The sequence below is a fragment of the Meriones unguiculatus genome, chromosome 9, assembly GCF_030254825.1.
Source record: "Meriones unguiculatus strain TT.TT164.6M chromosome 9, Bangor_MerUng_6.1, whole genome shotgun sequence".
In the NCBI taxonomy this organism is placed as follows: Eukaryota; Metazoa; Chordata; class Mammalia; order Rodentia; family Muridae; genus Meriones; species Meriones unguiculatus.
In genome coordinates, this window is record NC_083357.1 from 116911140 (window position 1) to 116932612 (window position 21473).

At 46.8% G+C, this 21473-nt stretch overlaps 1 protein-coding gene across 10 annotated transcripts in view; it reads left to right on the plus strand.

Moving 5' to 3' along the window:
• The window catches only part of Mbnl2 (muscleblind like splicing regulator 2), a 146989-nt gene extending 126453 nt beyond the window's left edge, over positions 1 to 20536 (plus strand). For 8 of the 10 annotated variants that reach the window (XM_060391623.1, XM_060391615.1, XM_060391613.1 and 5 more), the window contains one exon: positions 17760 to 20536. In XM_060391623.1, the coding sequence (XP_060247606.1) occupies positions 17760 to 17887 (128 nt within the window). In that variant the 3' untranslated portion in view covers positions 17888 to 20536. The remainder of the gene's footprint in view (positions 1 to 17759) is intronic. The other 2 variants (XM_060391616.1, XM_060391620.1) reach the window with 1 other exon arrangement.
• The last annotated feature ends 937 nt before the right edge of the window (positions 20537 to 21473 follow it).

The following is a 21473-nucleotide window of genomic DNA, read 5'->3' on the forward strand; positions in this document are numbered from 1 at the left end:
CAGCAGGTATGAGTCTAAAGGTTCTCTCCTATTTTCCAAAGTATGCCATATGCTTGACCTTATTATGTACTGTGTGTGTGTGTGTGTGTGTGTGTGTGTGTGTGTGTGTGTGTGTGTGAGATGCCCATTTGATCCTCACTGTGGTTTTATGAGAGTGGGGAGATGTTCATCTTTCTCATTTTACAGATGGTAAAGTGGAACAAAGTTTACCTGCGCTAACTGAAGTGGCGTGGCTGATGGATGGCCTCGTAGGGGTTAAGGCAGCCAGTCTCGCCACAGAGTTCTTGCTCTCATGTCTGTACAATCATGAGTGTACAAAAGTCATGTCTCCCAATGTAACTGTCAGGCGGGGCTCACAGTCACTCAAGAGCTACAGGGGCAGGAAGCAGCCTTGCCAGTGTCGCCAGCGAACGAGACTGTGAAGGTGGTGGTGGGCACAGAGGCCATCGGGTTATTGGAGCACCAGGTCACGTTTACAGAATACACAGTAGACCTCACTAGGGCTGGGGCTGGGTGATATTATAATAAGAGAGAACTGTAATTTCTAAAGAACAAATCAAAGGAAGAATTGGCCGGCATCTTACTGCAGGGGTGTGGCATGACTTTCGTGTCCACTTGAAGGCTAGCATTGTGTGGGTTCAGTAGTTGTGTCATTGTGGACATTTTATCTATTAAGAAATGGATGTGGAGCAAAATTCCTGTAGCCTAAAGAAGCCTGCTGCAGACTGTCCAGGATTTGGGACTTTCAGAATCAACTTCTGTTATTTGAAAAGAGGAGACATAAATGTATTTTACATGTTAGCGTCTTCCTTCACATTCAGAGTTCATGCAGTTCCCTTGACTTGCTGTCCCTTTAAAGGCACAGTTAAAATCCAGCCTAGTGAGTCTTTCCTGAGGCCCCTGCTCAGAGTACTCCCCTGCCCTTCCTCAAGAGCTGGGTCTGCACACGCCTTAAAGATGTTTTGACATTTGTCTGAGGCTGTAAGTTGCAGGTACAGCGGAAGGGAGGGACATCAGGGATAGCTGGAGTAGAGCCAGCGATCCCGTTAGTTGGGGTACAGGTGTGGCCCTAAGTCTGACTCCAGTTGGCCTTTAACCGGAACACCAGCTTAAAGGGTTTAGCCCTTTGGGCCACTTGAGGGATCCCAAGCAGAACTGGGAACAGAAGCTGGGAAGACTGAGCAGATGGATTTGAGGGGTGAGTCTGCAGACTTGAAGTTTTAAGACGATCCTGCACTGGCCAGCGTAGTGACCTGCTTAACATCACCTTCTCGTATTACACAAGAGTGCAACTTAAAGCCACAGGCAAACGCCAAAACACCTTCCTGCCATGACAGAACCTGTCCAAAGAATGCCGGGTGGCAGGAAAGAGATGTGGGACGGCCTGAAAGGTTAGCATGGGAAGCAATCTCTTAGGCTCTGAATCCACCCCCCCCCCAGCAGTGGCTTGGTGGCCTCATCGGTCATATACACCCAGCATGCCTACCCGCTACATTGTTACCCAGAACTGCTGAGACCTAGAGGGCCCCCCAGAGGTGCGCAGGCCCGCCTCAGATGTGAGGAGACCCCACTGTCCCTGGCTCTGCATCATACTTCTGTGGAAGGAGGATAATTACCCTCTAGTTTATTCTGGTGTGTGGGATGTCCTGGAGAAAAACAGTTACAGCCTAATATTAGGAATCCCTGGAGCTCCCCCACAGTGCTCTCAAAACTGAGGTCACACGTTGTGACCAGCACAGTGTGAACTAACTTACGCCCGTCTGCGAAACATCTGTGTTCGTGGTCATGCCCTTCACCCCTTCCCTACACTCAATGGGTATTTGGCCTTAAGAAAAGTTTACTGAAATCTAGTTGATAATGTACATTATCACGTAATATCGCCATTTTTTCAATTATATATATTTATTTAGGGTGTGTGCCTGTGTGTGGGTGCATGTGTGTTTGTGCGTGCACATATGCCACCTCACGCATGTGGAGTTCAGACGACAGCTTGCAGGGCTTCTCTCCTCCCACTATGTAGGATCTAGGGATCAGAGTCAGGCCATCACGCCCTGCGCCCAGAGCCTCTACCCTCCGAACCAGCGCACCAGCCCAGGTATGATTATATCAGTGATTAGTCAAATAGCTGATAAACCTGCCTCGCCTTTCTTACTGCTCACTGTCACTGTGGACATTTCCCAGAGACCCTGAGGTAAGGAGGCTCTGCTTCGCCCCTCTCATGGCTCAGCCTTGGAGAATTTCTCTCACTTAATGCCATCTGCTGCGACTATATTCAGAGGAACGTAGGAGGCCGTCAGCATTTCCCACTGCTCATCGCTTGACCCATTTTAGGGCCTGTGTCTCACAAGAAAGTACCCAGGCTCTGCACAGCCCAGCGTGGGAGGGGACCCCCTGTGGGCGCCCTCTCCTGAAATACACTGGCCAGGCCCCATGCAGAGGCTCAGACGTCCAAACACTTCTCCCAGGCTGAGGACAGGCCAGCGCTGGGCCCCTCGGGAGGACCACAGACCGATGCCGACTGTCAGGACCTACCCCTGGGCGCTTCGAGCTGGGGGAGTCCCCCACTCCCGACCCTCACCGCTCCAGCCTTCACACATCCCTGCCGTGTGCTCGGTTTGCAGTTCGTGGGGACCAAGTCTAGCTCACAGAGTGCAGAACGGAGCAGACTTGCTGCTGGGGGAGCGTGTTCTCCGTGGTCACCGCACGCTCTCAGACTGGGTGAGCTTGGATGTGTCAGGAGCAACATAAAGGGAGCAGGTGGCTCAGCAGGTGAAGATGCACCAAACAAGCCTGAATGTCCGAGTCCCAGAACTCACAGTGGAAAGAGACAGTCCATTCCCACGCATGCGCATCATGACACAGGCACTAGCATTCACACATACCTTGTACATGTGTGTGCACACACACACGAGAGAGAGCAGAAGGTTGAGGGACACCAGGCGTTTCCTGGCCTCAGGCAGCAGCCTGAAGGCTCAATGAAGGAAAGTGCCTACAGAGTCTGCGAGAGTGGGTTGTGGAAGCGCTGCCATCCAGTTCAGGTTCGCTTTCCGTGAATACTCCACAGCTCTCGGTGAGAACCTTTGTCAGGCTTCTGTACGTGGCTGAGGGCGCAGCAGCCCTGTCCCCAGCCACTGGCCACTCAGAGCCGGAAGCGGCACTTCCTGAGGTGCACACCAGAGCTCCAAATGCACAGTCTGGAGTGACTCTGGGGCAGACGTTCCTTCTGAGCTGAAAAGTCGTCTTCCTCAGAGTGTTTTGGCTCTTGGTAGTAAAGCCATGCTCCACCTCTAACTTTAGGCTACTGGCTTGGAGCTCCACAGATGTGCAGTTCCTGTGTGTGTGGAGATGCACCCCATGAGTGTGAGCTGCACAGATCTGTGGGTGTCCTGTGAGTGTGACCCAGACAGGAAGAAGGACACACTAGCTATAGGGCATGAATCGGCGAGTCCCAGGCTCAGCGGCGGGTGGAACGTTCCTCATCTACTCCAAACAGCAACTGTTTATTCCTTGCTGCAGCCAGATCTGGACGACTCCTTCTGCCCGAGTGCTGGAGAAGCCAGCCTGTGTGCGTGTGCGTGTGTGTGTGTGTGTGTGTATGTGTGTGAATGTGTGTATTGAGAGGGGGAGGGCTTACCTAGCGACTGTGTTTGAGTCCCCTGATGATTGCAGAGCAGGGAGGGATAACTAGGGGTCGGTGGCTTAGTAAAGAGATGTGACGCCATCAGAACAGGCCATGAGAAAAATGAAGCTCCACATGTAAATATCGAGGCATGGGAAATCAGGTTCAGGGTAAGAGTCCATCCCTAGAGCAGACAGGGACGTATCTCCTTAGGATATGGGGGAGACTGGGAGACAGTAAGGTACAGAGCGACCCGGAAAGTGTGTAAAAGGTGGACATGAGGATCCAGGAAGATGGCTTTGTCAGTGAGACACTTGGTGTGCACGCTTGAGCACCAGAGCCCAGATGAGGTGGATGCAGAGTCCGCACCATCATCCAGCCGCGGGAAGGTGATCATCCGGTCAAGTGTGCACGATACAGGCTTAGTGAGACGCCCCATCTCGAGCCAGAAGGCGAAAGGGCCAGAGACTGGCTCATTCCGAAAGCTGCTTGCTCCAAAGCTGTTAAGACGTGTGTTTGGATCTCCGGCAACCCACGTGAAAAGCTGGGTGTGGTGGCACACCCCTGGACCCCAGCAGACACGGGGAAGCCAGCAGCTCACGAGTCTAGTAGAATCTTTCAACTCCTGATTCAGTGAGAGGCCTTGTCTAAAAACGGAAGGTAGGTAGTGGTTAAGGAAGACACCAGATAGCAACATCTGGCTCTCTCGCTCTCTGTCTCTCTCTCTCTCTCTCTGTCTCTCTCTCTCTCTCTCTCTCACACACACACATACACACACACACACACACACACACAATACATACATATTCACACACCCACAAATACATACACACAGAAAGTGGACAGCAGTGGAGGACATCTGACACTGACCTCTGGCCTCCCCGTGCACGCACACACCTATGCATTGTGTCATACACATATTCACAAATGCAGGAACAGTTACAGCAGATATAAGTAGGGTAACAATATTTCAGGGGAGCTTAAAAAAACAAAACTTGCTTTGGTGGGGGGTTGTGAGTGGGTGGGTCCACGGAGTAGAAAACCCTCACTCAGAGAGGAAAGTGAGTGGGGAACCCCGGGCGACTGTGCTCAGGAGAGTGCTTGTGGGCTGGGAGGGGCCACGGATGAGGTCTTCGGGTGGCGTCTCTGGTAGTGAGAAGGTAGAGAAGGGCACTCCGGCCTGAATCGGTCCTGACGAAGTCCAGAGCGGCTCCTGACCTCTCCCTGCTGGCACTTCTACCTGGTTTGTGCCAGATCAGACTGGATGGCTGGCACCCCTGACAGGGCCTTGTGGGGAATCGTAAGCCGGTCTAGAACCCATCACGCTTCAGCACCGCACTGATGCGCTGCGATCCCTGCTCCGAGGTGCTCCAACGCCCAGAGCCCATGCTCGTGAGCTTCCTGCCTCAGATACAGACACTTGTCACTGCTCCCACGAGGTCTTTGTAAAGGCAGCATCGTTAAGCCGATCACTGTAGCATGTCACCTGGTCCCCCAAGTCATGGGCAGGTCTGAAGAATGCTTTCAGTTAAACCAGAGTCAGTAAGCCGAAGTCGGGGCCGTACCCGTTAAATAACAGTGTGTGTGCTCCTGTGTGTACAGTAAGCCGAAGTCGGGGCCGTACCCGTTAAATAACAGTGTGTGCTCCTGTGTGTACAGTAAGCCGAAGTCGGGGCCATACCCGTTAAATAACACAGTGTGTGCTCCCGTGTGTACATGTGTGTGCAGTCACACATGTATGTTGAGCCAGAGGCCGACAGTAAATGTCTGTCCCAATCTCTTGCCACCTTTTAAGTGCTGAGCAAGCCCCAGGACTCCTCCTCTGCCCACCCTCCCGCACTGAGGCTGGAGGCTGCCCTTAATGGAAGCCCTCACTCAGGCTTTTACATGCCTGCTGGAGACCCCAGCGGGAGCTCCCATGCTTGTGTGGCAAGCACTTTTACCACTGAGCGTTCTTCCCCCCCCCCCCCCCGGCCTAGAATGACATTCTCCGTGATACAAGTTACATTATAAATTGTAAGAGGAGCTGGATCCGTCAGCAAAGAGCCTTGCCCGGCTTGAATAAGCTAGCACAGTCAGCAAGCCTGAACTTGGTTAGAGCAATCTCTTCTCCATGTCATGACCTCCGTCCCAAGAAGGTGTTTCAGCGATCGTGGAAGGACCCAAGGACAACAGAGCACACAGACAGCACAGATGTGACTCAGGCCACCACCTGGCTTGGAGCATTTGTCTTGTGCCAAACGCTGCACAGACATTGCTGTGAATTATCTCCTGAGGGCAGAAATGGCCCTGAAGGAGCCGTTGGAGATGTGCCCAAGGCCACACTGCTAAGAAGCAAAGCCAGATTCCAAACTTCTCGAAACTTCTCACTCTCCGTTTGAGAATGAAAAGCAAGCAAGAGTGTTGGAGCCACTTGCTCACGATTATACAAGGGTGAGAAGAAACGTGGTCTCTGAACGCTGCATTTAGGCCTTTTTATTTTCCCTCCACCAAAGTGTGAGCCACATCAAGTTTCTACCGATAAGTAGCTAATGAAATACGGAACTTAGAACATAGAAGAGTTTGTGACTGAAGATACCGAGAGAAGTTAGATTTGACCCTTTGTTTTTCTACAAACATTTTTCCAGTGTTAATTTTACAATTGCTCCATCAATGATACTTTCCGTATGTGCCATTGTTGTGCTACAATAAATGATGAGGCCAGAAAACTGCTTTATCTTACTGACTGAGAGCAGGAGGTATTGCCCGAGTGCACACCTATTGCTCCTCTTTTTTTCTGGGCTTTTTCTGACCCCTGAAACGTGAACTAGGACACAGTTTAGAAAGGAAGACCTAAGATTGTGTAAAGGCAAAAAAGGAATTCCACCATGTGCCCGGCCCCTGGACGGGGAGTTTGAGTTGCTTGGTTGGGGTTTATGTTGGTTTGCTAAGCACAAGCTGGAAGGTCCCTGCTACTGCTGATGCGTGTGCAGGAGTCCTGGGAGAAGTGAGCGCGTGAACATTGAACCCCAGATATGGATTTATTTCTTAAACAAGATTCTGGAAGTGTCCATAAATAGTCATTTTCTCAGAACACAGTAGTCTAGAAATAAGAAATAAGTAATGTGGCTTGGGAAAATACTACATTTTGTGGCTTTGACTAGGAAATTAAAACAGTTTTGAAGCTGGGGCTGTAGCGCAGTAGAAGGGCACTTGCCTCACACGCATGGGGTCCTATGTTCAACCCCTATTACTGCCAAAAAGAAAAAAGAACATCTAATGTTCACACAGCACTGTGGAGGAGTGGAACAACTGAGTTCCTGGCACAGAGGTGAGGAGTGGCCTGCCCGGAGGCCGTGGCTCCTAAGCCTGGCCATGGGGCTGGCCGTGTCTAATGGGAATGGGGGCTGCGGGTGTCCCCTTCAGGCACTGCTGTGACTGTTCAGTTTGCAAAGTGATGGTTGTGAGCCAACAGTCAAGACTTCATTAAAAAGATGAGCCCAGGTCAGTCTAGATTCATCATCAGTGACAATCAGCATATGTGTTGTAGAAACGAGAACAAATGCCTTTGATAGTCTAAAAAACTTAACCTCATCAAAAACCAAGCGTATTTCCAACATGTGTGGCAGCATTCAAATCTATACTTAAAATCACAGTAAAATTATTTGAATAACTATTTAAATAGAAGCCAAATTTGATTTAGGATTATGAATCCTAAAATAATAGCCGTAGGGAAAGAAACCAACCTTTGATCAAAAGCCTGAATCACACATCAGACTTTATACACATTATTTTATCTTGTCCCATTATTGCTCTGCGGAGTGTCTTAATGCACTTCCCAGATGAGAACAAGTCAAACAGACTTGTTCCAGTTCCAGCCAGCATGTGGTCCTGGACAGTTAGGTCTCAGGCTTCCCCCAAATCCTGTGCCCCTCCGGCACGTTTGACAGGATTTGGGCTTGTGGTCCTTGCAGGGATTTGCTGGAAGAACTCCTGCCAGTCACCCTCAGGAGGTTCAGCAGGCCAGCCTTCGGCCAGCATCACAAGGGAATGGGTTCGGTCCTCGGCACCAAAAGACTGAAAATGAAAAGTTCAACTACTGCTGAAAGCTTTGAACCTTTTCGGAAGAGGTGAAAACTCCCTAAACTCTAATTCAGCATTAGAATCTGTCAGCAAATGCAGGTGGTTGGCGAGGCTGACAGAGGAAAACCAGGTTTCAGCTCAGTGATAAAAACTAGGCTGCAGGGGGAGAGGGCACTGTGTGGCCACTGCAGAGCAGGAAGCCTGCAGGACGCTCTAGAAGGAGCCGACTGGACACCGAATCATCCCAGACTCCTGCTGTTTATTTTGTAAGCAGGAAATGTGCCAAGGAGATGGTTTTTCTCCACTGCCCCCATAGACCCCATGGCCACATCAACCTCGGGTAACTGTCACTGGTCAAGGAAGAATGTTGCAGGCGACCTGCAGGAGATGCTGGGAGTGAGCAACCGGAGGCGCCACTTAACCCTAAGTAAAAGCACAGGACTAGGTTAGAAAGTCAGCGGCGGCCCCATGCACAGCCAGTGGTCTAGGGTCTCAGGTCAGAGGTCGACGTGACAGTGTCTCAGTGACACAAGGGCCGGCGGTGCAGCTCGGGGGTAGAGGGAGTTCCTGCCATGCATGCCCAGATCTCTGGTTCGGTTGCCAGTACTGAAAACACACTGTCAAGAAGGCTTTAATTGGGGCAGCTTTCCGTTACGAGGGAAAGTCCCGGAGGTGGGCTGTGGTGATGACCATTGCGAAGCAGATGCGCAGACTCGTGTCGCTGTAGGTTTTCTGTACACTTTTCCACACTTTTCCAGGGACAGGAGATCTGAACGAATACTTCTCCAAAAACGAAGGGATCGAGAGGGTCGCCTGCGAGCCCAGGCTTCGGGGATCTTACTTTGTAGGATGAGTCTTCTCAGGGCAGAAGTGCCTTCTTCCCCTCTAAGATTTCTATTTCTGAGACTGCGGGCAGCTGCGGGCTTTTTCTCAGCGGACCGAGTCTGCTAGAAGTGAGGCTTATCCCGGGACACAGACGTTATTAAAAACACTCGCTGTTTGTTCAGTGGCACTGTGTCTTCCTGCTTCTCAGCAGTGGCTATCAGAAACCATGCAGCTGGGCCCTGGGAACCAGGCGATGAAAAGACAGACGCCCCGTTTTGCTGGGCTTTACATAAGGAAGGGTATAGGCAATGAAAAAAAACGTGCAAATAATTATAGTCAAGTAATTACGGGATGCAGGTCAGCTCAGAAAGACCCAACGCCTCTGGGGACATTCAGCAATAAAGGATGGAGACTGGCTGCCCTCCCTGATAAAGCACCTTCTCTGGCTGCCATCTTGCCATGTCTTGCTCCAGGGTGTTCCTGGGCATCCTGGGGAGTTGTTGGGAGCTGGTGGTAACCGTGGCTAACTCCCCACTGCACTGCAGAGGTTCTAGTGTGCTGCAGGCAGAGGGCGAGGCGGAGGCCCAGAGGACTCACAAATGCAGGTGGTGGCACACTGAGGCGCTCTGAGGGCGAGGCGGAGGCCCAGAGGACTCACAAATGCAGGTGGTGGCACACTGAGGCGCTCTGAGGGACACACTAGGTGTCCCTCACATCTAGCTCCTGGGTTTTTCCCTTTATACTCAAGGTTTATACACAATTGAGTGACTAAATTAATCTCTTTGTCTCTCTCAATACACACACAGACCTCACAGGCAAAGAACGAAAAGGGGGTTTCAGGGTCTTCGCTGTGCTGGGAAACGTGCTGGGCAGCGGGAGCCTCTCCCTGCAAGAGGCGATTCCATCCCCAGAGGACGCTCTGACCCCCAGTGCTTCACCCGTCCTCCTGTCCGTCCCGCCGAACTCAGCGTGCTGGTGTTTCTGCCATTGGCGCCTTAAAGGCCAGTTCCTAGTGGGCTGAGTTACACATTCCAGTGAGAGCAGGTGCTGCAGCCAGAGCCCAGGACTCTGGGCCCCAAAGCAGCGCAGGGGCAGAGTGGGGGCTTGGTGCCAAATCCAGCAGGACCTCATCTCCGTGGCTTTTCTTTTTCCTTCGTGACCTGAAACTTTAATTTATTACTATGAAAAAAAACCCCACATAGTTATTTTTAAAAACCATGTGTGTGAACAAATCTTTCTAAAATTTCTTTGCAATTGCTACATAAACTGATTATTTAAAAAAACAAAACAAAACAAAACAAAAAGCAGTTGTGCCAGGCCCTTTCCCTTGGGCACTGATGGCTCTTTAGTCACTGTCCGTCCTTAAGTTGCTAGCTCATAGCCTGCGCAAGCTTGATGTCAAGAATAACTAGAAGTAAAGAATAGACACGTTGATTATTGGCAATTTATGCAACAAAGAGAGTTTTAATGTTACCTAAGTTAGCTTTTACATGTAAGTTTTTCTCAGATTCAGCATCCATGCAGAGAGGAGGTCTCACCAGTGAAACCCGTCAGGAATGGGCTGTCTACCTAATCCCAGCCACATTTCCTACACATGTCCTTGTAAATATTCTAAATATCTAAGGTTATTTGCATTAATAATATGGCCCCGATTTTATCTATGTTTTGATACAGGGGGAGATCTAGCCTTCTTTAACGTATAGTCTGCATTTGGAAAGCACGTTTGTAAGGTTCTATGCCGGTGATGTTGGAGCTCAGTTTCCCCTTAGAAGCAGCAGTGGTCCAGGTTTGTCTCCACACTGACCCGGAGATGTACGGCCAGGGCGGCTTTCTGTGGATGGGGACATGATCTTTCAAAGATGGGTTCTCCGTGGTGTCCCTTCTGACCAGCAGACTCCTGGGGGAGCTCAGTCCCGGAGGGGCAGGAGCCTTACAGGGCCCTCTGAGTACTCATGACACAGTACTCACACAGTACTCATGACAAGTGCAAGCTTGTGGCCTGGTCCCTGCAATGGGGACAAAACACTGTCCACATTCATGGGTGTGGCTGCTTCTTTCGGATTCAATAGAAATAGACCAAAATCACTCGCCAAGCCCAGACTCCTATCCTAGGCCCGCCAGGCCAGCCAAATCAGCGAACTCTGGGTCCAGTGAGACATCCCGTCCTCCAAAATAAGGTGATGAGCAAGTGAGGAAAACACTGTCCGTCATTTGTTCCCAGGAGCCCAGGTTATACCTTTTTTGCACGGTGGAATCTGCGTCTGAAAGCAAGTTGAATGTGTTAGCATTCTGCTTTCCCTTGGAGCAACAGCCCCCTAAAACAACAGATAAGACTAGCCTGGAGGGCTCAGGGGATAGACAGTGCTTGACCACATGCTATACCTGCGGCGCCAGCACACGCCTATGATTCCAGCATTGTGGAGTAGAGGCAGAGTGGTCAGAGGTTCAAGGTCATACTTGACTACATAGTAAGTCTGAGGCCAGCCTCAGGCGAAATGAGATCCTGTCTCAAAAATAATTTTAAGAGAACCTTTCAGAGTATCCATGCCTGTGCCACCAGTTATCTCTCAGCTTTGGATGCAGTTAGTTTATAAGTAGTCATGAGGTGGACTGGAGAATGTGTTTTCTTGAAAGTGTTACGTTACCTGCACTGACATTAAAATTTGAGGTTGAATTGATAGTTTTGATCTGATGCTATATGCTCACCAAGATACAGGAGACATTTGTGTTTGGCTCCAGTAGTTCATACTATGATTAAACACCAAACAGCCCTGATCCGAGACACGCAGAGTCTGTGTGCTGTGATCACAATGCTCCGGGGTTCCTCCTCCATGGCAGCATCGGGAAGTTTGACCTTGATGGCCGCCACATGGGTGAGGTGTGAAGGTACAGAGCAGAGAAGGGGGAAAGTTAGACAGTGGAGAGTCTGAGCAGGGAGGAAAGCCAATGGAGAGGAAAAAGAAGGTGGGGAAGAGAGGCTGGGGTATGCCTCATCAGCAGAGCACGAGTCAGCATGCCGGTGCGGTCCCCGGCACTGAAGAGGAGGTATGGGCTTGGTGGGCAGCAGGCAAGTCTCCATTCTCCTTCAAAGGGAGCCATGATTTTTGTTCCGGGAAACAGGGAAACACCTTCTGCCTTGGACCCCTGCGGCCGTGGAAAAGGGCCTCTGTGGTGGCCAAGCTCTGTGACTGTGGAAAGTCCTTCCTTTTGTTGCCACATTCAGATAGTTTCCTCAGGTGGAACTGGTTTGCCGGCCACATTTTGCTTTGTGTGACTCCCCGACCTGGAGACCTGTTCCTCTATCTATGAATGGCAAGAAGTGAAGACAGTCGCAGGAGTAGTATATTTTTCCAAGGTATTTCACGTATCCGGAAGGGCTGCCGGGATGTCTTTTGTGGTTCATGCTTGCATTGCCTGCATCCCTGATTCACCTGGTGGCCTTCTGTGAATGAGGCAATGTCCTCAGTTACTTCCTGTGTTCCTCCAGACATTCATCCACACGCTGGTGACCCTGTGTGCCCCCCCCCCCAGAATCCAGGGACATAAAGGTGATTGGATAGCCCTACTGGGGAAGCTGCTGCGAACTTAGTTAATGTATCGGCCCGGAAATAGGTGCTAGAGAAGTTCATGATACCAAGTTCCTCTAAGGTTCTTTTGTAGTTCAACAAGGCCACACAAATATTTTATAAGGTATATTTTATCTACCTCTCCAAAGTCAGCATTATAAAGAGAGCATTTGATGGCTAGTCACAGGAGAAATTTAAGGAGAACATCCTTCACCCCTCCATTGTTCTGTTGTTTGGATGCACGTGTGTATTCAGTGAAATGTCTTGCACAGCAACTGAGCAAAGCTGTTCTTAGAGAGTCTAGTATTTATTTGAGCTGCCGTCTCTGAAGACACGTTTCTGAATCTTGACAATGGGTGTTTTCTGTAGGGAGTGTAGAAGTTTCTAGAAGCCATGTAGACGCTCACCCTTTTGAGAGTATACATTCTGTTTCCAAAGACCACCCACAAGGAGTAAGCCCAGAGGTGCTGACACTCATCCCTGAAGAACTAAAGCAATCCCATGATACTTTGTGCTCTCTTTCGTGAAGACGGGCTGAGTCAGCTGTTGAGTTCAAATTCAGGGTTTCCATTTCTGCACAAACTGTTTCACTTTCAACCAAGTGCATTTCACACCCTGGTCAGATCTCTTGAAAGCGATGGATGGGTCGTCCTAAATCCATCATCATTAAGAAAGAGACAGGACAACATGAATATTTCACAGCTGGTGATGGAGCCAAGGGCGGAATGATCGTATTTTCTTTGTAGGTTGCAGCTTCCTGCTGGTCGCATGCCCTGGTCCTGGGAGTGAGCGTTTAATGTCTGAAGGTTGCCGTGCTAATGCCCCGGTACACATTTTCTCCCTGCCCCACCAACTTTACGGCCGGCCACCGTCTGCCCGAATGTTGCTACAGCTATTGCTCAACTCTTAAGCTGGGTATTTCCTCCAAGGAGGTGCATGTGATGCACACACATACCAGCCAAAGGTGGCTCTGAGCCACACACGGTCATTTTCTGTCACGTGGACCAGTCACAGAATTTTCAGCACCTGGCTCTGAAAGGTTCAGTATTTCCTTAGCCAGAACCTCCCCAGAGGACCTCTTTCTAAGTTTTGCTGCAGTTCATCATTTCATTAAGAATACAAGAATTAGTCAGTGTCTGCCCTTCTGTATGATAGGAAGGATGTTTGATGTTCTTGTAAGTTGTGCTCTGTCATCAAATACAGGACCACGTATGGGCTATGTTAACACGGGGTCATAGCTATACCCTGAAGAGACTCATCGGTGGTTAAATACAGCAGCTTCAGGGGTAGAGCTTAATTAATTCATGATTTCCTTGCCGTGTTAGTAAGTGGACTCTATTGCAGCCATCCAACATTTTTGTGTCACACATACTGTCACAACCAAAAGGACCACAATTGATTGGTCAAGGCACTCTTAATCAGAGGTCAAGTGTGTCGGCTTTCTAAATTGTAGCCTTTGTATCAGCTGTCTTCATTTTTGTGTGTTGTTCTAATGGGAAAGGGGTTTGAAAGCAAAACCATCAGTTCAGAGTTTTGATTTACCATCCCTAACAGGCCATAACCATACTTAAGAATTCGCCTCTTCTAGTCATGGTTCTGATGTAGTAATAGTACTTATTTAAGGGTCTCGCCCACCAGGGGGACAAATGAATCTGTCTTTCTCAATGTATTTGGTTTGTTTCCTATGGTCACTTGCAGAGGTTTCTCAGAAGCCAAAGCAACTTTCAACCAAGTGCATTTCACACCCTGGTCAGATCTCTTGAACGCGAAGGATGGGTCGTCCTAAATCCATCATCATTAAGAAAGAGACAGGACATTCTGGTGGAATGGGGTGACTGGCAGACAGACATTTCTTATGTGGAATAAGTTGACAGACATTTCTTGGGCTCGTTGCAGGGAACCTGGGCCAGAGTGTGGGTGGCACCCGGGGCCAGCACTGGCTCCTCCAGACAGTATCCACTGTCTTCCATTTCATTCACCAGCCTGGTTCTTCCAGACCCGCCCTGTGGCACCCCCTTTCTCTGACTTATAAGCTCAGGAGGGTTCTTCAGAGCATCCCTCTCAGCCAGTGTGGTAAGAGGCATAAAAAAAAAGCCTTCGGAAGCTGGCATGGGTCTGAGATGGGCACCAGTTCCGTTCCCTAAAGAAAATTCTTGTGCCAGGAGCAAAGTGAGCAAATGACTATGATGTGTGCAAGCCAGCCAATGCTGCACGGGCTTGCATACGCAAGACAGGACCCCAGCACATACTAGGCTCATACATGGCACTGAGAGTCAAGAGTGGACACTAAACTCCGACAAACAGAGGGGCCTTTGGGAGACTTGGAAGGTTGGCTCGTCGTTTGACTTACACACAGACTTCTGCAGACCGAATGGAAGGTTTCAGTTCCCTCCTCCAAGAACGTGTGGGACGCGGGGTGGCCACCTCAGCCTGGACCAAAGACAGAAGGAAACTGGGCGCTCAGCCTGCTGCGCTCACTTTGATGTGCTGCTTTAAAAGCTGTTTTAAAATAGGCTTCCTGTGGGTGTGTGGGTGTGTGTGCACATTCATGTGAGTAAACACCCTTAGAGGCTGATGCCAGAGGCCTCAGAACCCCCGAGGGGTGGGGGTACTGGCAGGTTGTAAGCCACCTGATGTGGGTGCGGAGAACCGAACTGGGGTCCTCTGAGAAAGCTGTAAACACTCTTAACCACAAAACCATCTTTCCCACCGTGATATTTTAATTAGCCATTTTTACATGTACAAACTCAAAATAAGGGTTTGTCCACATCAGATTTGTAGTGTACCGCCAGGCCACCTGTAACACCTGTAAGCCTAGAATGTTGAGTGTGTGGTTTGCGCCAGTATTCAAAGCGCAGACACCTTCTGAAGCCTTCGGCCCACCTGGCATAAAAGCTGTCAGGAAGCATGGTGGAGGAGACAGGCGGAGAGGTGAATAGGGGCCAGGTACGCAGATGCTGCAGAAGGGAATCTCCAGGCAAGCCGGCAGACAAACAGACAACGTGCCTGTTTGTCTTTAAATTATATCCTTTTAACATCAATCACAAATATGATCTGACTAAAGGAGAGAAGGTCAGAAACTAAAGAGAAGCTCCTGACGTCATCATCCCCACCACCCCGGAAGCACACAGGCCTCTCCTCTTCCCTCCTGCTTCCACACTCACTGTGTTACACACTCGCCAGGGCCTACTGATCGGAGTAGCATGTCTTCCAGCCTGAGAAACTGTGCTCAAAGAGGCAGATTTGAGGTGGCTAGCACTGATTGGCTGCTGTTCATCACCTTAGTGTTCTGTTTCCAAGGGACATGCCACCCCAAAGTGAACTCCTTTCAGACGACCCCAGACAAGAGAGTTTTCAGAAGAGAAAATTAACAACTGGCACTTTCCTGGAAGTTGTCCCCAAAAACGGAGCTTCTAAGAAGAAAACCCGGAGGCTTTATTGAGCCCAGAGGGCAAACCCCAGAACCTTTTGAAGGCCGCAGCTGCCATGAGACTGTCTCATCCTTTTTATCCTTCACATTCGTTCCTCAGATAGACAAAGGCACAGCCCTGGCAGCCAGTTTTCTAGTCTCCATTCAAGGTAGCCATCGTGACTTCAAAAGCACCAGAACCCACTTTGCCTGTCTTTCTCCGTACACTGGCATTTGAGTAGGCTCGGCAGAGGGAAGAGGCAGGCTGGCACAACACTGTCAGTTACAACTTTAAAACTGGTTTCCAGTCAGGCTGTTCCTCAGTAGGCTCTTTGTCACACACAAGTTCAAAGCATTTTTGTCAGTTTCTTTAATGCAAATGTGCCCGCTTTCCTTTTACTGAGCTTTCTGTAGGGTGCTGTCTTTCCAGGTGTTCGTAAATTTCATTCTGTCCTGCTTTTTAATTTCATCCAATAAGCAGGATCAGGCATATACCAAAGCATACATTATTATATGTTCAGCTAAGAAACTAGTAGATTCCCCTAAGTCTTTGAGGGTCTCTTGTTAATAAGAGAAAATGGGGTGGCAAGATTTGATGTCTAGGGAAGAGGTCCTGTTATACAGAGAGCAGGGAAGTTTGGGGATGATATAGGAAAAAAAAAAAAGTCCTGTTTAATAATCAAGAATCTACATCTAAAGACAAAACTATAAAGTGACTACTTGGAGAATCTAAAGGTTACCTAATGGTGATGATGTCATTCAAAGACAATATGACAAATGCATTAAATACTATATCCTGTGATAGTATCTATACATGAAAGTTGTTATTCTTACATTTACCAGTGTATGAAGCAAGAAACACTATTTTCCAAATTTGCTTCAAATTCCGAGGAAGTTTTTTAAGAACAGAGGCTTGGTTGGGTAGGGGCTAGAAAGACAGCTTCGTGGCTGTCCACACTTCCTGCTCTCCCAGAGGACCCGAGGTGGTTCCAAGCACAAGCTGGGCAGCTCAGAACTCCCAACACCCTCTTCTGGGCACTCTTCACAGCGGGGTCCTCACTCACAGACTTGCCTTTCACATGAATGTCCCTGTAATCAGCTCCATTCTTGTCAGCTGCACACACCTGTGTATGCCTCGATAAAGGGAAAGAGGACATATTTATCACCTAGATACACTGAAAATATTACATACAACTATTGGTGCAACCAGAGACAAGTATCCATATGCGTGAGTTCTGATCAAATAGAATAATAAGGACATTTGTAGAGCCGACCCTCTTACCAGGAACGGAAACCTGCTGAGCACCAGGACCAGCTGATACTTGTATAAGGGATTTCATCAGTTTTTTTCTTCTTTGTATTCAGCTATTTCACAGATGAACTTTTGTTTATTACTTATGCCAAGGTAAACCAAAGCATTGCAAAGAACAAATATTTTTGATAAAACTTTATCTTTAGGCTTGCTATTTAGTCTAGCCCACATAGGCCCAACCCCCTCACCTCAAGAGGCTGGGATTGGAAAGGGACCTCACTGGGCTGGGGATTTATCTCTGTGGGGGAGTGCCCACCTAGCAAGTGGGAGGCTCTGGGTCATAATCCAGTAATGCAGAAGTGGGCAGGGCCCTTGGCTTGAACCCCGGCAGCCACAGCTTGCACTGAGCAGGTTAGCCTTACTTGAGCTTTATCTGTGCTTTGGGGTTTATTCTGAATATTTTAACTGCTCAATTAGATTGTTACTCCATTTCTCTTTCCTGTGACATTTAAACACATCCTACATTTGAATCTGGTTGCTATTATGTGTTGGAAGCAATATTATGCTTGATAAGCCTACATCTTTGAATTATGTTAATAATTAATCTGTCTAATTAAATCAGATGTTTATAGTTCATAAAGGACTTTCAAAGAATAAATTTTCTTACTAAACTTCTGATCACTGGGGCAAGTATCAGTCTGAGAGTCATATGAACATATATCAGGAAAACATGAAGCAAAATCGTTTAAGGGGTTGAGGTGTAAACAGGCTGCCTGCCCACACATGCCGTCATCGTGTCATAGGGAGCGCTGTGCGCTTGACTCATCGTTCTTTGCCGCAGCCGCACAGAAAAATTGCTAAGTGCAAAAATTCAGCATGAGGGTAGAGATATTCCAACATCAATGATTGTGTCAGAATCATGAGAAGTTGAAGGTTCATTCTGCAAAGTATCTGTTTGCAAAGAATAAGACTTAAACTCTTTTTCCTGCAGAAGGTCTAAATTGTGCTTGTCTTTTTCTTTAACAGATAATTCTGAAATAATCAACAGAAATGGAATGGAATGCCAAGAATCTGCATTGAGAGTAACTAAGCATTGTTACTGTACATACTATCCTGTTTCCTCCTCGATAGAATTGCCACAAACTGCATGCTAAATTTAGTTCTTCTGGACAGACCACAACCCTAAGGCTAGTTCTGCTATGTCATATAGGAATATTAAATATGGTATGCTTAGTATATTCCAGCCTAAGATAGTTAACTACCTGAGACCAGCCACGATGCTCAAGGGCATAAGGATGAGGTTTTCTTTTACAGGGTTCTAAGCATAGTTTCTGTCCTAGGAATATTGTCTTATCTCCCTAACTATAGCCGATGCAGAAAGACCAGCCAATATACTCATTTCGACTCAGAATATTTCAAATTTAGCAATAAACAGTTAGCATTAGTTTAAGTACCTATTCCAAGGGCAGATTCGATTCTAACTGCAATCACCACCATTTCATTTCCTGACTGGATCAAAGGGTATGATTCACTTCTTGGCGAGATGAACGCTGCAACAAAGACAGGAAGTGAAGTAAAACATATACCTGCCTCGCAGGTCTAAAATTTGAATGGCAGTTCAAGCACAATTGCTGGGGACACATCAGGGTGTGGGATTCGGTTTGCCTAGAGATGCCGCACTGAATCATGGGATTCTAGAATAACATTGTGTAGATTGAAAAAAAAAAAAAAAAAAACCCACTTTGCACGGTATGAGCTTCATACCCACCCAACAAAGTCTTGAAGGTATTATTTTACAAGTATATTTTTAAAGTTCTTTTATAAGAGAGACTTTGTAGAAGTGCCTAGATTTTGCCAGACTTCATCCAGCTTGACAAGAATGAAAGGCTCATGCCCAGAGTCGACCCTAAGGGATCGGTCTTTCAAGCTCACCCTCCAGCGGCCTGTTGCCGAGTAACTCTACACTAAAACCTAGTCAAACGGGAGCTGTAGGTGAGGAGGTCTGTATAATATTCCAGTTCAAGTACGTCCGAGTTTAGTCACTACAGATGCAAACTGTGACTTTAATCTAAATTACTATGTAAACAAAAAGTAGATAGTTTCACTTTTTAAAAATCCATTACTGTTTTTGCATTTCAAAAGTTGGATTAAAGGGTTGTAACTAACTACAGCATGGAAAAATAGTTCTTTTAATTCCTTCACCTTAAAGCATATTTTATGTCTCAAAAGTAAAAAAAAAAAAAAAAAAAAAAAAAATCTTTAATACAAGTACATACATATTATATACACACATACATATGTATACTATATATGGATGAAACATATTTTAATGTTGTTTACTTTTTTAAATACTTGGTTGATCTTCAAGGTAATAGCGATACACTTAAATTTTGTTCAGAAAGTTTGTTTTAAAGTTTATTTTCAGCACTATCGTACCAAATATTTCATATTTCACATTTTATATGTTGCACATAGCCTACACAGTACCTACATAGTTTTTAAATTATTGTTTAAGAAATGAAACAGCTGTTATAAATGGATATTATGTGTAATTGTTTAAAACATCCATTTTCTTTGTGAACATTTTAGTGATTGAAGTATTTTGACTTTTGAGATTGAATGTAAAATATTTTAAATTTCGGTATCATTGCCTGTTCTGAAAACTAGAGGCATCAACCATATCATTTTTTTTTTATTGAGAAAAAGATCTGCATTTAATTCATGTTGGTCGAAGTCTAATTACTATCTATTTATCTTACATCATAGATCTGATAACTGTATCAAAAGAAAAATCACATTCTGAGTGTAATCTTGCGTAGTGCTTGTATCGTGTTTGTTTTAATTTGTGAAAAGGTATTGATCTAACTTGTCTCACCTCGATAGCTCTCATCTTTATGTATCACTGATATTTGTAATTTTCTCAGCTATAACAATGTAGTTATGCTACAACTTGCCTAAAACACTCATACTTATTTTTTTTCTTTGCTTATTCATTTAAACTCATTGAGAAGATAGTAGACATTACTAGAAGGTAAATTATGGGAGTCACTGAGATATTTTTGTAGACTAATTATTGTAACTGTCTTCTTTCCTTTCATTTCATGTTTTTTTATTTTAAATTAGCACATAGCTATTTTCAGCCCTTAATAATGAAGCATAAAAATATCACCTGTATCCCCAGCAAATATAGATGACTGTATTTTTTACTATGATATCCATTTTCCAGAATTGTGATTATGATATGCAGAGTCAAATATACCATTTACAATGAGGAGGAGGCCAGGCAAATGCATAGATGTACAAATATATGTACAACAGATTTTGCTTTTTATTTATTTATAATGTAATTTTATAGAATAATTCTGGGATTTGAGAGGATCTAAAACTATTTTTCTGTATAAATATTATTTGCCAAAAGTTTGTTTATATTCAGAAGTCTGACTATGATGAATAAATCTTAAATGCTTTGTTTAATTACAAAAACAAAATCACCAATATCCAAGACAGGAAGATATCAATTCAACAGCTACTGTAGTTCGGAGAACTAACTCCACTTGCTCGGGAACTCCATTTCACTCTTGGTTTTCAGGATATAACCGCACTTCACCGAAATATTCTTTCAGCCATATAGCACTGGTCACATTTCTACTAAATCTTTCTGTAACACTCTTAAAGAATCCCCTCATTCGTTATCTGACAGCGTAAACAGGAGTCTAATTTGTATCAATTCTATGTTTTGGTTGTAATATTCAGTTCACTCACCCGATGTACAACCAATGAAATAAAAGAAGCATTTAAAAGGATTGTGTGGTCTCCCTTCATGTTTAGACCAGTAATTAGTTGGACAGGAATGTTTTTATCTTGGTGTAGATGCCAGTCAGTGACTCCTAAGAACAAACAGTGTTCCTCACCCGGGAGGGGGCAGAGGCTGATATTGCTTTGGGTTTTGGCTTTTTCTTTTACCCTTCTGTTGGGGAGGGGTTGGCACATGCGTGTGTGCACACATGGAGGCAGGAGGACAGGTTAGGGAGGGGACTCTCTCCCACCATGTGGGTCTCACGTCATCAGGCTTGGCAGAGAGCATGTGAGCCCACTGAGCCAGCTTCCCAGCCCTAGGCGTTGGCTTCCCCTGCAAGAGAAATCATTTAAAATAATCGCTTGGAAAATTATTTTTAAGTTATAATTAAACACTTTCAGCATCCTTAGTTTAGCCACAGAATGTCCTGCCATCGAGTCCTTTTGCTTGTGATTTTGACTAGTAATGAAGACACATGAATATCAGCAAATGAGCAAATGGGGGCCACTGTAAGAATGTGAGTTTCGTCAAAAGAAAGTGGCCGTTTGCCTGTACTGCAGACCTCTAGAAGGAGCCTAGGTGGGCTGTGTGGCTTGTAGCTGCTGAGGGAGACAGAAAGGTGAATCTGTTGTATGCAAAAGACCTGTAGGCCATGAACAGAGCAGTACCCTGGGTTGAAAGGGAATTGGTGACTCCTGTGTCCATATTCTAGCAAGAGTGTGCTCCTAAGACTGAGTCTCATGAGCTGGGGAGATGTCTCAGCAGTTAAGAGCACTGGCTGCTCTTCCAGAAGACAAGGGTTCAAGTCCCAGAATCCGCTTGGGAGCTCACAACTGTCTATAAATTAATTCAGTTCCAGGGAATCTGACACCCCCTTCTGGCCACCACAGGCACTGCATGCCTTTGGTGCACAGACAAACATGTAGGTTTATCACACATACAAT